Raw genomic sequence first — 14007 nt, forward strand, 5'->3', positions numbered from 1 at the left:
TATTGACCCACATAGGCTCTCTCAACTGCTTGGCACACAGCCCAGGCTCGGGAGGTGTCGGTGGTGGCGGGTGGCAATGGTGAGGAGGGGCCCGTCGTCATAATGGCTTCAGTGCCTTTCATTATCCGTAAGGTGGACTCATCACCTGGGAGGGGAGGGCCTTGGCCTTTTCCAGCGCACACTGATGCTTTCTCTCTCTGGGGCTGGGTGTGTGGGCACAGGTGATAGACGACTACAACGTGATCGGCCGCTCCCTGTTCAAAAAGGAGACCAACATCCAGCTCTTTGTGGGGCTCAAGGTGTACCTGTCCACTGGGGAGCTGGGGTTCATTGACAGCGCCTTTGGCCAGAGTGGCAAGTTCAAGATCCACATCCCTGGTGAGTATGGTTATTTTCTCTTGCTCGTGGATGCTGGCAAGTCATGGAGAGATGGCAGAAACAGTGCCCCTGAGAGTGCGCCCTTGGCTCAGGGTTCTAGGCCTGCCTTTGCTGACATACAGCGGCCAGAGCCTCTGGTCCCACCACTTTGTGGCTGGAAAGCGAGTGGGTCCTAGAGGAGCCTGGTGTGGAGTCAGCATTTGGTCTGAGCCAAGGTCAAGGTCTGAATCTGAGTTCTCACTTCACTGTGACCATGTAGGGTGACCTTGGATATGTCACATGGCTTGTCTGTGAAGTAGGGATTGTAATACTGATCTGACAGGCAGTTCTGAGGGAGAGAGTTGGTGACTAAGAGCACCAAGGGCCTGGCACACTGTCTTGGTAGCCAGTGGGATTTCCCGGAATGTGAGTTGCTACCTCCTTTCGAGACCAGCAGGCCATGCTGAGCCTCCACTCAGTCTGAGTTGGGCCTTGTCCACAGTGGGATCAAGAATGTGCATTTGCTGCTGAAGGTAGAGTCGTTGGATTTCTTTAGCTCTGCCAGCTCTTCCATCACTCGTACACTCTTTCATCATTCATGCACCCTTTCCACACCCATTTTTCTGAGGTCCTACTGCGTACCAGACATGGTGTTGTGGTCGTGGGAGGGAACAGGAGTGAACCAGTGACGATAGACTGTGTTGTACAGAAAAATAAAGCAGGGAGAGGGCTTAGAATTGTTGAGTATACAGTCTGGACAGGGCAGTCAGGGAGGACCTCTGAAGAGGTCACAGTCAAGTGGAGGCCTGACTGAGGGAAGAGAGGGAGCCATACAGACACCTAGGGAGGGACATGCCACCAATAGGGAGGGAGACAAGTGCAAAGGCCTTGAGGTGAGGATGAGCTTGGTGTGCGTTTGAGGACAGGGCATTGGGCAGGAGTGGCCTGAGTGTGGAGGTGTGTGGGACGCCGGCCACGGCTCTGCAGTAGCCCCTAATGGCAGGGTAAGGAACAAGGGGTGTTTCCATGTGAGCAAATTTACGGAACGCACCATGAGCTGCTACCTTTCATCCTCCAGTATTGTGATATGTCAGTGATCCAACATACAGCAAAGTTGAAGGATTTTACAGGTAACTTCATGTCAGCATGTTGCTATACTCTGCATCGCTGCAGAACTATGCGTCAGATCTCTGAGGGATGAAAAGTCATGGGGAGTTTTAGATCAGGTCATTGTGGTGCGTAGCTTTTTGAGTAAACTCTCCAGATAGGGTGGTACCCTGGCCCCAGCTAGAAAGCAGGATTCTCAGCTCCCTGGCCACTCACATGTGAAGCCAGCACCTCCTCTCCTGAGAGCCTGGCTGGAGCCTTGCCTCCCAGTTCCTTCCTAAAACCCAGAGGGTCATGTGTGGCATTTGCCCTCTCATGAGGGAGGGTAGTGGTCACCAGAGGCTTGCTTCCCTGCACACTTGCCTCTGCTATTTGTGCCCAAAGCCCTGTCAAGGTCTTTATCACCCTATAAAGGAACTCCCTTGGGGTTAGTAAGGCGACACATCCATGGGAGCCTCCAACCCTGATGTGGGCTTCAGGCTCCTGTCCTACCTAATCCACTGCTCCTCAGTTGCTCCTGGTCCTCACCTCAGCCAAACTGTGGCTCCCAGTGCTCTGCTCGGGCTCCAGAGAACACGCACAGGGCATGAGCCAGGCAGGCCAGTGTCCAGGCCTCAGTCCCCAGGTCCCTGGGCATACATCTGTGGGCGCTCTCTGGGAAGGAGGAGTGCAGGGTACCAGGAGAGCAAGAGCAGAGCTGCCTGGAGGGAGGGGCTGCACCCCAAAGCACTTGCCCCTCCCCCAGGCTACTTGGGGCCCTGCTGGTACAGACAGAGCGGAGGGTATATCTGTTTGCTTCTTCTGGGAGTGGATAGGATCATGCTGACCTTCCCCTCAGCTCCCCTTCCTCTAGCCCAAGGCAAACTCAGAGTTGGGGGTGTTCCCAGAACAGGCCAGAATGCAAGAGGAGGCTTGTTTGGGGGCCCTGCATGCTGGGTAGGAGTGGAGGCAGGGGAGACATGGTGACGCTGCTTCAGTCAACTCGAGTTCACATTCCTTCGTTAGGTCAGTTTTGCCTATTTAATAGGTCTGCTTCCTGTTTGTGGCTTTTAAGCTTGTTATTCAATATAACTGGTCAGATTCATCCCACCCATCCCCACTGCCCACTCTCGACCCCCTGCTTGTCTTTTCCTACCGATTCCTCCCATAAAGATTACTTTTAACCTTTTTGAAGTGCCTTAATTGTGAAAGACTCTTCAGTAAACCAGAGCCATCCAGTGCCAGGTGGAGGAGGAGAGAGCATTGCTGCAAGTTGGGAGCCAGGGGAGAGAAGCCCAGGGTTGTGCTGTTGCAGTTTAAGGCTCCCTGGACAGGAGCAGCTCAGGGGGCCTGCCCCAGCTCTCTGCTTGTGGATGCAGCTGCGTTTTAACGCAGCTTACTGGCCCACCGGCCTCTCTGCAGGGTGACCCATCTGGGGAAGGCAGACTGAAGAATCCTCTGGAGTGTCCTCCCATCTACCTCCTGATCTCCAAGCCCAGAATCTCCTTCCAACCATCCCAGTTATGGTTTGCCAAGCCAAAGTGGATGGCTTTCCATGGAGTAGGAAATGTTATTTACACAAATGAATAAATGAGGGAGTTCAGTGGAACAGACTGCACTGGAATGAACAAGTGGATGAACTCAGGCCTGTGGGGGCCAATAAGCCTGGTGTTTGGTGTGCTGTGGGCCTTCCCAGAAATTCCTCCAATGTAGGCAGGCGTCAGCGTCATTGGACTTCTTCAGCACAGCTGTCTCCTGATGACATGGCTTTGGGGGCTCTAGTTCTTTAAAGACAACTTTAAAGGAGAAGACGTCAGTCCCTCCAATTCAGCAAACTCCAGTAGAGGCTCAGGCTAGGATGCCAAGATAGTTCTGACAGAGTCCTGCCCTAATGCACCTCCTTTGGGAGAGATGAGGCACAGACCAGCAATTTGTGGTCAGCTTGGCTAGTGTCCATAGGGGCACATGACTAGGAACTGGGGCGGGGGTGGGGGGAGTGGCCATCCTGAAGAAGAGTCAGGGCAAACTTCCCAGAGGAGGTGCTGTCCAAGCAGGGATTGGGAAGGAAGGGGAGAAAGACGCGTGTGGAGAGGGCTGGAATCAGATGTGTAGTGTTCTCTAGAACCCTGTGGCCAGTGGGAAAGGGCATGGGATGGGGAGTGCAGGTCTGCCCCTGCTGCCTGCTCTGGGCTTCATTTTCTGCACTTGTACCACGGATATGGGAATTCTCACTTTGCCTCTCCTGGGACCTCATTCCTCTCTTGCTATCTGTACCATTCTTTAAGCCCAAACAAGACCCCCCCCTCCTCTGTGAAGATGCTCCTCGTGTTCTTTTCTGGCCCCACAGCATTGCCAAGAGTACTCGTGCAAGAGGAGGCCGGGGCTGGGAAGGCAGGGAGCACCTCTGTTTAATACAGCTCCTCCCCATTCTGCAAGTGAGGAAACTGAGGCCCCTTGCTCACAGTTGCACAACTAGTAAGAGCCCAGAATTTCTGTATGCCTTTTCAGTCCCCAGGGGGACTGCACAGTAGCCACCAAAAGCTAGGAGCACAGAGGCACTGCCAGCTGGCTCTTTTGTCAGAGCCCTTCCAGCTGTCTTTCATAGGACTCAGATTCAGGCAGATCACCTCAGAGCCCTTGCACCAAAACAGTGGGCATACAGCGTCACCTTCGTGTCCCAGGAGTCAGAGGGGTGGCCCAGGCCTCCGTTCATCTGTCTTTCATCAGCTGTTTATTGGGCCGTTTGGATGCTAGGGGAAACAGAACCTTGGCCAGAGGAGGGAGGTACTGAACATTGGGTGTGGAAGGAGAGTCCTAGGGCACCCACCTTGGTCTGAGCACTCATCAGGGCAGCACCACCCCTTCTGCTCTCAGTGCCTGGCATAGGTTTAGAAGGGTGGGCAGGCCAGGCCAGGGCTGCAGGGGTCGCTGGCCCAGTTCCTTGGAGGATCACCTGGCTTAGCACAGGGCGTGGCCTCCAGAGTCAGGTATCCCAGGCCCCTCACTCTGGCCACAGCCTCTTCTGATTGTGGCAGACTGCTCCCCACTTGGAGCTTTAGCCCCTCAGTGCTAACATGGAATGAATAATTTTTATTTTCAGGGAGGAAGTGCGACTTAGATCACATAATACCTAACTGTGGTGTCTGACCTGGGACAGGTACTCTGTAAATGGTGCCTGGGGTTATGTATTGTTTTAGCCCACCAGACATCCGCCCTCACCTGGGGTACCAAGTGTCCGCTGAGATTTCTCCGGAGGTCTCCTTCCTTGGCTTATAGATGGCTGTCTTCTTCCTGTGTCCTCATGTGGTCCTGCCTCTGTGTGTGTCTGTGTCCTAATCGCCTCTTCTTCCTTATAAGGACATTAGTCCTATTGGAGTAGGCCTACTCATATGATCTCATTTCACCTTAATTACCTCTTGAAAGGTGCTATCTCCAAATACAGTCATATCTCAGGTAAAGGAGGTTAGGACTTCAACATAGGAATTTGAGAGGAGTCACAATTTAGCCCCTCAGAGTTGGGAAGATGAACGGTATGCAGCCATCTTCCAAGCATTCGTATTTTGGCAAACCACAGCAAGCTATGCAGGGAATGTGTGAAGTGACAGGAGAGTGTCTAGCAGACCCTAACAGTCTGAGGAAAGGAAGGCTTCTTCAGGCATGGCCTTGCACCAGACCTTGGAGGATGAGTAGGAGCCCTTCAGACAGAAGTGGGCGGAGTGTCCCAGGCAGAGGAGGGGTCTGAGTGATACTGTGCTAAGGTCCCCTGGCTGGCTGCCACTTGCAAAAGTTAAAAATTGAGAGACAAGGTTGGTGGAAAGAAAAGCAGGTTTATTCAGAATGTCGGTGTGGGGACAGAGTCCCAGAGAGCAGTTTCCAGGCTCTCGGCCTCACGTGGAAAGGTGCTGGCTCAGGTAATAGATGGCCGTCAGCTGTGGCTATGCTAGCAGAAAACGGGGGACTAGCGAGAAGATGGTGGCTGGAAAGCGCAGATTGCAGTTCGGACGGCGGGTTGCGCACAGTGTGGCTCCTGCTTCCTGTGTCTCCAACCCAGCCGCCAGCAAGAATATAGTGGGGTGACTCCCCTATCTATGGCTCCGTGGGTGTTCCTTTTTGGCCTCACCGTGTCCTGTGTTCTTATGTGGGGAGCGGGAGCAGAGACCCCACAGGATGCCCCGCACGACACATGGCGCAGCGAGCAGGGTGTGGTGTCGGCTGAAACTCTCCAGAATGTACTGGAGCAGTTTATACATATAAAAGCTCAGTTTCGTAAGCAGAGTACGGTGCTGGCCACAACCTACCGAAGCATGGTGGAGCAGTTTGTGCGTGTGAGAGCTCAGCTTTGGGAGGCCCATGAGGAGCGACACTGGGAACGGGAGGCACGGTCTGCCTGGGAGACTCAAGCCTCCAGATGGCACACCACCCTCTTGGCCATGGAAGGCGTTGCCTTCATTTTGGTAATGTGCTGTGGCCTTAAGCTCCGAGGGTGGTGGACATCTTACACGGAGGCCTCCACCCACTCAGACACCTGGCACGGTGAGCAAGATTCCGACCAGGTAGGAATGGCGTCTGACTCTGGGCAGGAGGACAGGTGGCCCCCACACAGTGTGTGGTGTCCGGTGGCCACTGTTCTCAGGAGTTGGACCCCCAAGGACGGGTGGGAGGACATGGACGGCTCTCCGGCCAGCGTGGAGAGGGCCCTGCAGGCTCTGGCTGAGCGGTTGCTGGAGGAGGCAAAGGCTACAGCCGGCCGCGTGAGCTGGATGTTCCTCACGGCCTTGAGTCTCAACACGGAAAATGCGCTTAATGAAGTGGCCCAGGTGCCGGACCAGGTGTCCTGGTTGGAAGCGCTGGAAGCCCGGGTCCGCCTGTTAGAGGAGGGGCCCCACAGTGGAGACTGAGGCAGAGGCGGAAGAAGGGAGTGGAGACAGTGTAGCTCCCAACCTCCAAGCCTGGCCAATCTTGAAGCAAAAGGTAAAATGTGAGCAACCTTTGGGCCCCGGGGGCGTTGCTGCCGGCAACCCAGCTGTGACTGAGTTCACTACCTACACCCCATACACTCCCACTGACTTGCAGGAGCTGGGGAGGCGGTACAGACAGCACCCTGGAGAGCCAGTCTCGGCTTGGCTGTTATGTTTATGGGATGAGGGAGCAGACAGCATTCTCTGCTCCCCAGGCAAGATGGAAAAGCTAGCCTTTGTGACAGTGCATGCGTCCCTGAGACAAAGGTTACAGAACTGCCATAGGTTGGCCCGAGACCAGGGCAACCACTCTCTAATGGCGTGGCTCACAGCTGCGGTACGCACAGTATGGGAACAGGCTGGCGAGCTGCCAGACACTGTGAGTCAATGGCAGTCATATATGGAACTTACTCAAATCATCCATGAAATGGGTATGAGCCATGCTATTTTCAACCCTAATATGCAGGGCCCAGATGACGAGCTTTTAACAGCCAGCATGAGAGATCTGGTTTTGGACACTGCACCTGCGAGTGCTTTTGGATCCTTGGTTGTTATTCTTACACCGTATATAGGGCGACGGATCCATGAAGTTACAACTGCCATGGGCAACCTAGGGGATGTTGAAAGCCGGAGGCGAAGGAAGTTAAGACAGGAGGTCTGCGCAGTTGAGACCTGGAACCCCAAATCAAAAGTAAAGGGGCGAGGTCGCGGGCCTCAGAGAGTAGCACGCACACAGATGTGGCGTGATCTCGTGGCAGCAGGGGTCGATCAGGAAAAAATAGACTGACAACCCAATGCACTCTTGTTGGAACTTTAGAAACAGTTGCATCTGGAACAGCAATTCCGGAGAAGCCTAAAGGAGAAGTCTGAGAAAGCGCGACCCGTGTCCCTCCAGGACTTCATGTGGCCACTTGAGGCCGACTCCTTCCAGCTTGATTAGGGGTGGGGCCAAGGTACCCGGTCAGAGGGGATAAGCAGGGACCGGAGGCCCCACGTGGAACTGTCCATACATTGGTCCCCTTCTAATGTGCAGAGGGTTTTGGCTCTAGTTGACACTGGCGCAGACTGCAGTCTTCTTTATGGGAACCCAGAACTGTTCCCCGGACCAGCAATCTGCATTGATGGCTATGGGGGAAAGACTGTGACTGTGAAAGCCATTTCCTTACCACTGGGTATAGGAAGGCTTCCCCCTCGTACCTACAAGGTTTATGTCTCCCCCGTTCCGGAGTATATTCTAGGGGTGGACGTGTGTTGTGCGGGAGACTCTGCTCGCTGCGCCATTTGTCGTGTGGGGCGGCCTGCGGGGTCTCTGGTCCCGCTCCCCATACTAGAACGCAGGATATGGTGAGGCCAAAAAGGAACACCCACGGAGCCATAGATGGGGGAGTCATACCACTATATTCTCTCTGGCGGCACTATACTCTCACTGGAGGCTGGATCCACACTGTCCGCAAACCGCCATCCGCGCTTGCCAGCCCAGCCACCATCTTCTTGCTAGCCCCCATTCTTCTCTCTTCTCTCTGCTAGCATAGCCACAGCAGTTATATTAGTGGCCAATGGCTCACTGGTTACAGCTGACGGCCAACTAGCCACAGCTGATGGCCATACAATCACAGTTGATGGCCATTTACTACCTGAGCCAGGCACCTATCTATGTGAGGCCGAGAGCCTGGAAACTTCTTTCTGGGGCTCTGTCCCCACAACGTGCTATATGGCCTCAGCTTACAGATGTCGGTAGGAGAGTTCCGTGTCCGGATCTGGGTGGTGAAAGCGGTGACACGCGGGCATGCTCACCACCCTCCTCAAGTGTTGCCACAGCCCCGGTGCGTGGTTACAGTGCGACAACACTGCTTGCCAGGAGGGCAGAAGGGGACTGGTGGCACCCTAAGAAGCCCAGGAAGTCTGGCTGTGCCCAGAAGGACTGGTGGTGCCCTGAGAAACGCTGGCTGTGTCTAGAGAGCCTGGCTGTGTCCAGGATATTGCATTCACCTCCAGGCTCCTTGCACAGGGACCCTCGCGGAAGACGCTTGTCACATAGATTGTGAGGCGAGACCCTGTAGGGGTGGAGTGTGGGGACAGAGCCCCAGAGAGCAGTTTCCAGGCTCTCGGCCTCACGTGGAAAGGTGCTGGCTCGGGTAGTAGATGGCCGTCGGCTGTGGCTAGTTGGCCGTCAGCTGTAGCCGGTTAGCCAATTGGCCACTGATTTAACTGCCGCGGCTGCACTGGTTGGTGAGTCGAGGAGAGAGACGGTCAGTTGGCAGAAAAGTGGACAGCAGGTCTGTCATGCAGGGAGGCCTGCAGGGTCTCTGCTCCCGCTCCCCATACAAGAACGCAGGATATGGTGAGGCCAAAAAGGAACACCCACGGAGCCATAGGTAGGGGAGTCATACCACTATATTCTCTCTGGCGGCACTATAGTCTCACTAGAGGCTGGATCCACACTGTCCGCAAACCGTCATCCACGCTTGCCAGCCCAGCCGCCATCTTCTTGCTAGCCCCCATTCTTTCTCTCTTCTCCCCCTAGCATAGCCACAGCAGTTATATTAGTGGCTAATGGCTCAATGGCTACAGCTGACGGCCAACTAGCCACAGCTGATGGCCATCCAATCACAGTTGATGGCCATTTACTACCTGAGCCAGCACCTGTCTATGTGAGGCCGAGAGCCTGGAAACTACTTTCTGGGGCTCTGCCCCCACAAGGTCGCACATCGTGTGAATCCAGCCTCCAGTGAGACTATAGTGGTATGACTCCTCTACCTATGGCTCCGTGGGTGTTCCTTTTTGGCCTCGCCATATCCTGTGTTCTTGTGTGGGGAGCGGGAGCTGAGACCCCGCAGGCCGCCCTGCACGACATCCAACATTCTGGGAGGATTGCTGACTCCTGTCCAAAGGCTGTCTCCCCGTTCCTAGACTGGTCACCAGGTGTTGTAGGCAGGTAAATGGGAAAGAATAAAGGAAAGCAGGCCTCAGGGCTAATAGTTGAGAAGTCGTCTCCTGGGGTCTTCTGAGGCCTCAGGTCTGCCTCACTGTTATTTTAAATCTTATTGTCCTTAGCTGTCTACTAGGGAGTTGTGAAAAACTGCTAGGGTCCAGGCACCTGACCATTAAAGAAGCTGCTCTTTTCAGGTTTTCAAGTTAGGGTGTTTGTTAATTAACGAGGTATGGGTAGCCTTGAAAAAGGGAACAAACAGAGTTCTTCAGTTAATCAGTGAGGGGAGAAACAAAGAGGAAACAGCTGAATATTAGGATGGATCAAACTGCAAACTAGCTAAGTTAATTACATTATTGATCTACCAAATTTCACCCTTACAAGAGGAGAGCTCTGAGGCAGAAAAAATCAACACCTGTCAGGGAAAGCTGGGCCCAGGGACCCAGCAGGTGATGGGGCTACAGACTGGCTGGGGCTACCATGTGGGGCCCGGTGAGCCAAGGAAACACATTTGTATCTATCTTAAGTGCAGAGAAGAGCTGCTGCAGGGCCTGTGGTAAGCAGCTATACAAAAATGCCCTGATCTACCTGCTGTGTGCTGGTGCCTGGAAGTGCAGGCCCCTCCATACAGGGCCTAGGTCAGGCCACCCCATCCCAGTGGGCAACCACCGCTCAGCTTCATGTGGGTATTATGGGGCTGCAGCATAGCCACACTGTGATCAGATCTCCAGTTTTTCAAGAGAGACTGGGAAACTGGATTTTTACATGAAATTTTCCAGTTCATGAATGTGGGCCACTGTGCCTGGCCTGCCTTTGCCAGGTCCTTGAAGTGCAGCCTCCTCCTCCTGCTGCAGCCCTCTTCCCATTTCCCTGAAGGGCACACTGAGGCTCAGAGGAGCAGTGTGGGGACAGAGTCCCAGAGAGCAGTTTCCAGGCTCTCGGCCTCACGTGGAAAGGTGCTGTTTTGGGTAGTAGATGGCCGTCAGCTGTGGCTAATTCTAATTGGTTGTCAGCTGTAACCAGTGAGCCATTGGCCACTAATATAACTGCTGTGGCTACGCTAGCAGGAAAAATGGGGGCTAGCAAGAAGATGGTGGCTGAGCTAGCAAGTGCAGATTGCAGAGAGGCGGATTGCAGCTAGCAAGGGGAATCGGTCGGTTGGCAGAGAGAAGTGGACAGCAGGTCGCACGTCGTGTGAATCCAGCCTCCAGTGAGACTATAGTGATATGACTCCCCTACCTATGGCTCCATGGGTGTTCCTTTTTGGCCTCACCATGTCCTGCGTTCTTATGTGGGGAGCGGGAGCTGAGACCCCGCCTGACGTCCCTCATGACAAGCAGGATGACTGGTCCCATGGACCCCTGAGACCCCAGATGGAAGTGGGCCTTTCTCATGGACACCATTCAGCTGAGAGGCTTCTGGAAAACCCAACACAGAGAATTGAAACTCATCTTGGTGCCAAAGGGAGGAGTCACAGGAGCCCTGAGGTATTGTGGGTGTGGCCATGTTCCCATAAACAGGCCTGGGAAGAGAGCCATTAGGCTCTGCGTTCCCTCTGGGGTTTGAAATGAAACTGGTCTTCTTTCCCTTTAAAATGTGTTCTCTGCATCCACTCACCCACCCAGTCACAACTGTAGGCTCTGGAGAGGATTCTTGGGTAACCTGTCCTTGGAATTTCACCAGAGTTCCTAGCCAATTGCCTCAAGAATAGCCCCTGCCAGGAGTAAATTGACTTTTACTGAAAGATGTTGGCAGGGCTACGGTTGTGCCTGCTTGGCGCTCTCTGCCCACTCTGGGATGTTGGAAGCAGGGGACTTTCAAGGAACAAGAGCTTCAGAGTCAGGCAGACCTGAGGTAGAATTTTAACCTTTCTGAGCCTCGCTTTCTTCATCTGTAAGATGAGTTATTTTGAGAGTTTTTCCTCTCAGCTTTTTAAGTAACTTCAAACATACAGAAAAGTTAAAAGAATAGTTTATTGAACACTCATTCCCTTAGATTTCACATTTGTTAATATCTTGTCACATTTGCCTTCTGTGTGTGCGATATGCTGAACCACTGAAATGTTAGCTGTGGAACTCAGTTACACCTGCACACTTCACCACGTGCCCCCAAGGACTAGGGTGTTCTCCTCTGTGACCACCATGTTCTTACCCATATGATTATCTCTTGAGAAATTTAACTTCAGCATGATATTATCTAAGATAATATTTCCTGATTTCCCCAATTGTCCCAATAATGTCTACATACATACATATATATATATATATATATCTCCCCGCTTCTTCCCCCTCCCCCACTCCAGTTCAAGCCACTGTTTCTCAGTTGTGTAGGACACAGCTCCCTGGCCCATGCTGGTATTATGAGTCTTGTGCTCCCCACCGCCCCATGCTGAGGCAGTCGGTCGGCCGCTCATAGCAGCTCTCTCTGGCTGCCGGCCGCTCACACTGGCCACTGGGCTGCTCCTGGCAGCACAGCAGCCCACTGAGGCTCACGCTGACGTCCAGCTGCTCACAGCAACCCAGCTTCAGGGAGAGCCATTGTTCACAATCTTAGCTGTAAAGGGTGTAGCTCTCTGGCCCATGTGGGAATCAAACCGGCGACCTTGGCGTTAGGAACACGGCGCTCCAACCACCTGAGCCACTGGGCCAGCCCCCAGTAATGTCTTTTAAAAGTTGTTTTCCTGATGGAGGATTCAGCGAAGAACCACACCCTGCATTTGGTTGTCATGTCTCGTAGTTTCATAATGCTGACACTTTTGGATTCTAAGTCAGTTGTTTTCCAGACATGCTCTTGGGATCTATGTCTATTTCTTCATGACTAGCTTCCATTGTGCATATGTAGAAGGAACCCCACAGAGGCAATCTCATGTCCCTCTTAGTGCATCACTTAGTACATGCAATGTCTGTTTGTCCATTGTGGGTTCTGTAGGTTTGATCACTGATTAAGGTGCTTGTTAGGAGAGTCAGTGAGATGAAAACATCCCATGGCCCAGAGATAGCTGATATGAAGAGTGCAAGGCCCATCACTCAGCAGCTGTGCCCATGCATGTGGCGTCTGTGGCGTCTCCATGCATGGAGGAAGGCGTTGGGAGGTCTCTTTGGAAGTCTTAGATTAAGGCCCTGGTCTGGCAGCAATGAGGCAGAGCTGGCTCTATGGGACTCGATTCAGGGGTGTCCACCTACTCCCTGAAGACCCATGGGTCTAAGCCAGGACCTGTGGAGGAAGGAGCTGCTACTTCCCAAAGTCTTTAGAGTCCTCTCTCTCCCCCTTTGTCTGTCTGTCTGTCTCCCTGCCCCTCATCCCCTTGCTCTAATCAGACCTGAACACACCCAGAATTGATTTCTGCCCCTCCTCATGGGGGCACAGCTTGTCAGAGATGGCTACAGAACGTAATAAGCTCTCTGGTAGGCTTACGGGCCATGGGGACGGCAGGGTGGAGCAACCAGTCCCTTCCAGAGGGGAGTAGGACACAGTAAGACTTGAGCTGGCCTTGAAGGTTAGGGGGTTTCCCCAGGTAGAGAAAGGGAGTAAAGGCATTCAGGGCAGGGGGAACAGAGTATGCTAATACACAGAGGCTAGAAAGAGTGTGGCATATTCTTTGCTTATTACAATGTGTAAGACATTGTTCTAAATGTTACAACTCATTTAGTTTGATGTGTTTAAAATGGTGGTTTTTAAAACCATTTTTTAAAAAGCAATGGAATTTTTTTCCTAAACAAAGTCTTACATGGAATCAAAGTCTTACAGTTGAGCCTCTCAGGATCCTCCCACTGTTCACCTTCAATTCCAGAACTCAGGCCTGAAGCCTGAGGCTCTGAATCGCACACTTGGCATCTGGCCTTTGTCAGGCAGGTCAAGGTTCTTCCGCCTCGGCATGACTGACATTTGTTGCTGGGTCATTACCTGTGCACTGCAGGATGGTTGACAGCGTGCCTAGCCTCTGTTCACCAAGTACCAGTAACACACACCCCTCTGCCCGCCTCTCCCATTGTGATAACAGAAAACTTCTCTGGACATTTTCCTGAAGGGCAAAATGGCCCCAGTTGAGAACCAGCAATCTAAGTAGAGGGTGGAAGCTGTGATAGGTGATATGCAGGGAGGGGCACAGTCGTAAAGCTCTCCCTGGCAGCTGAGAGGAGGGGGCAAGACTAAAAGCCTCAAAGCTGGGGCAGCGGACCTGTGGAAAGCAGGCCAGGGATGCGGAGTAGGCTGTGGTGACAGAGTGCCTGTTGGGTGCAGAATAAGGAGGGGTGAGGAGGGGGCGTCTCAAATAGCTCCCACCTCAGGCCTCCTCTGAGTGTCCTGTGGCCAGCAGGGCGTCTCCCAGGGAGGCCTCAGGTCACAGCCCACGCAGCATGGGTGGTACACAGTGCTGTGCCTACTTCATCTCTGAGGCCTCATCTTCTGGGATGTTCTCTGGGCACTGCAGTGATCGGAGGCCCCTGAGATCTGGACCCAGTAGCCTTAAGAGGTAGGAGAGGCTTTTTCCAGCCTAACATATGCCAGGAAACACAGTACTTTTACCTGGATTCTTACAAGTTGAGTGAAACTTCTTTGGGAAATATTTCTCTTTGTTTAGAAATCTCTAAAACTTTCCAATTTTTTTACCACTTTGTGTTTTCAGGGAAAATATGTGTTTTTCATATGATTTATGCTACCTAAATAAAGTCATCAGAG

At 53.0% G+C, this 14007-nt stretch overlaps 1 protein-coding gene across 4 annotated transcripts in view; it reads left to right on the top strand.

The window, feature by feature from the left end:
• EEFSEC (eukaryotic elongation factor, selenocysteine-tRNA specific) overlaps positions 1 to 14007 on the top strand; it is a 292225-nt gene that overhangs the window by 242480 nt on the left and 35738 nt on the right. For 3 of the 4 annotated variants that reach the window (XR_012498843.1, XM_074340481.1, XM_074340480.1), the window contains exon 6: positions 222 to 378. The exons of the other annotated variant lie outside the window; for it this stretch is intronic. Coding sequence is in view for 2 of the 3 variants with exons in the window: in XM_074340481.1 (XP_074196582.1) it covers positions 222 to 378 (157 nt within the window). In the remaining variant the exon portion in view is untranslated. The remainder of the gene's footprint in view (positions 1 to 221; positions 379 to 14007) is intronic. 4 annotated transcript variants of the gene reach the window in all.

Source organism: Rhinolophus sinicus, linkage group LG09 (genome assembly GCF_036562045.2).
Source record: "Rhinolophus sinicus isolate RSC01 linkage group LG09, ASM3656204v1, whole genome shotgun sequence".
NCBI lineage: Eukaryota > Metazoa > Chordata > Mammalia > Chiroptera > Rhinolophidae > Rhinolophus > Rhinolophus sinicus.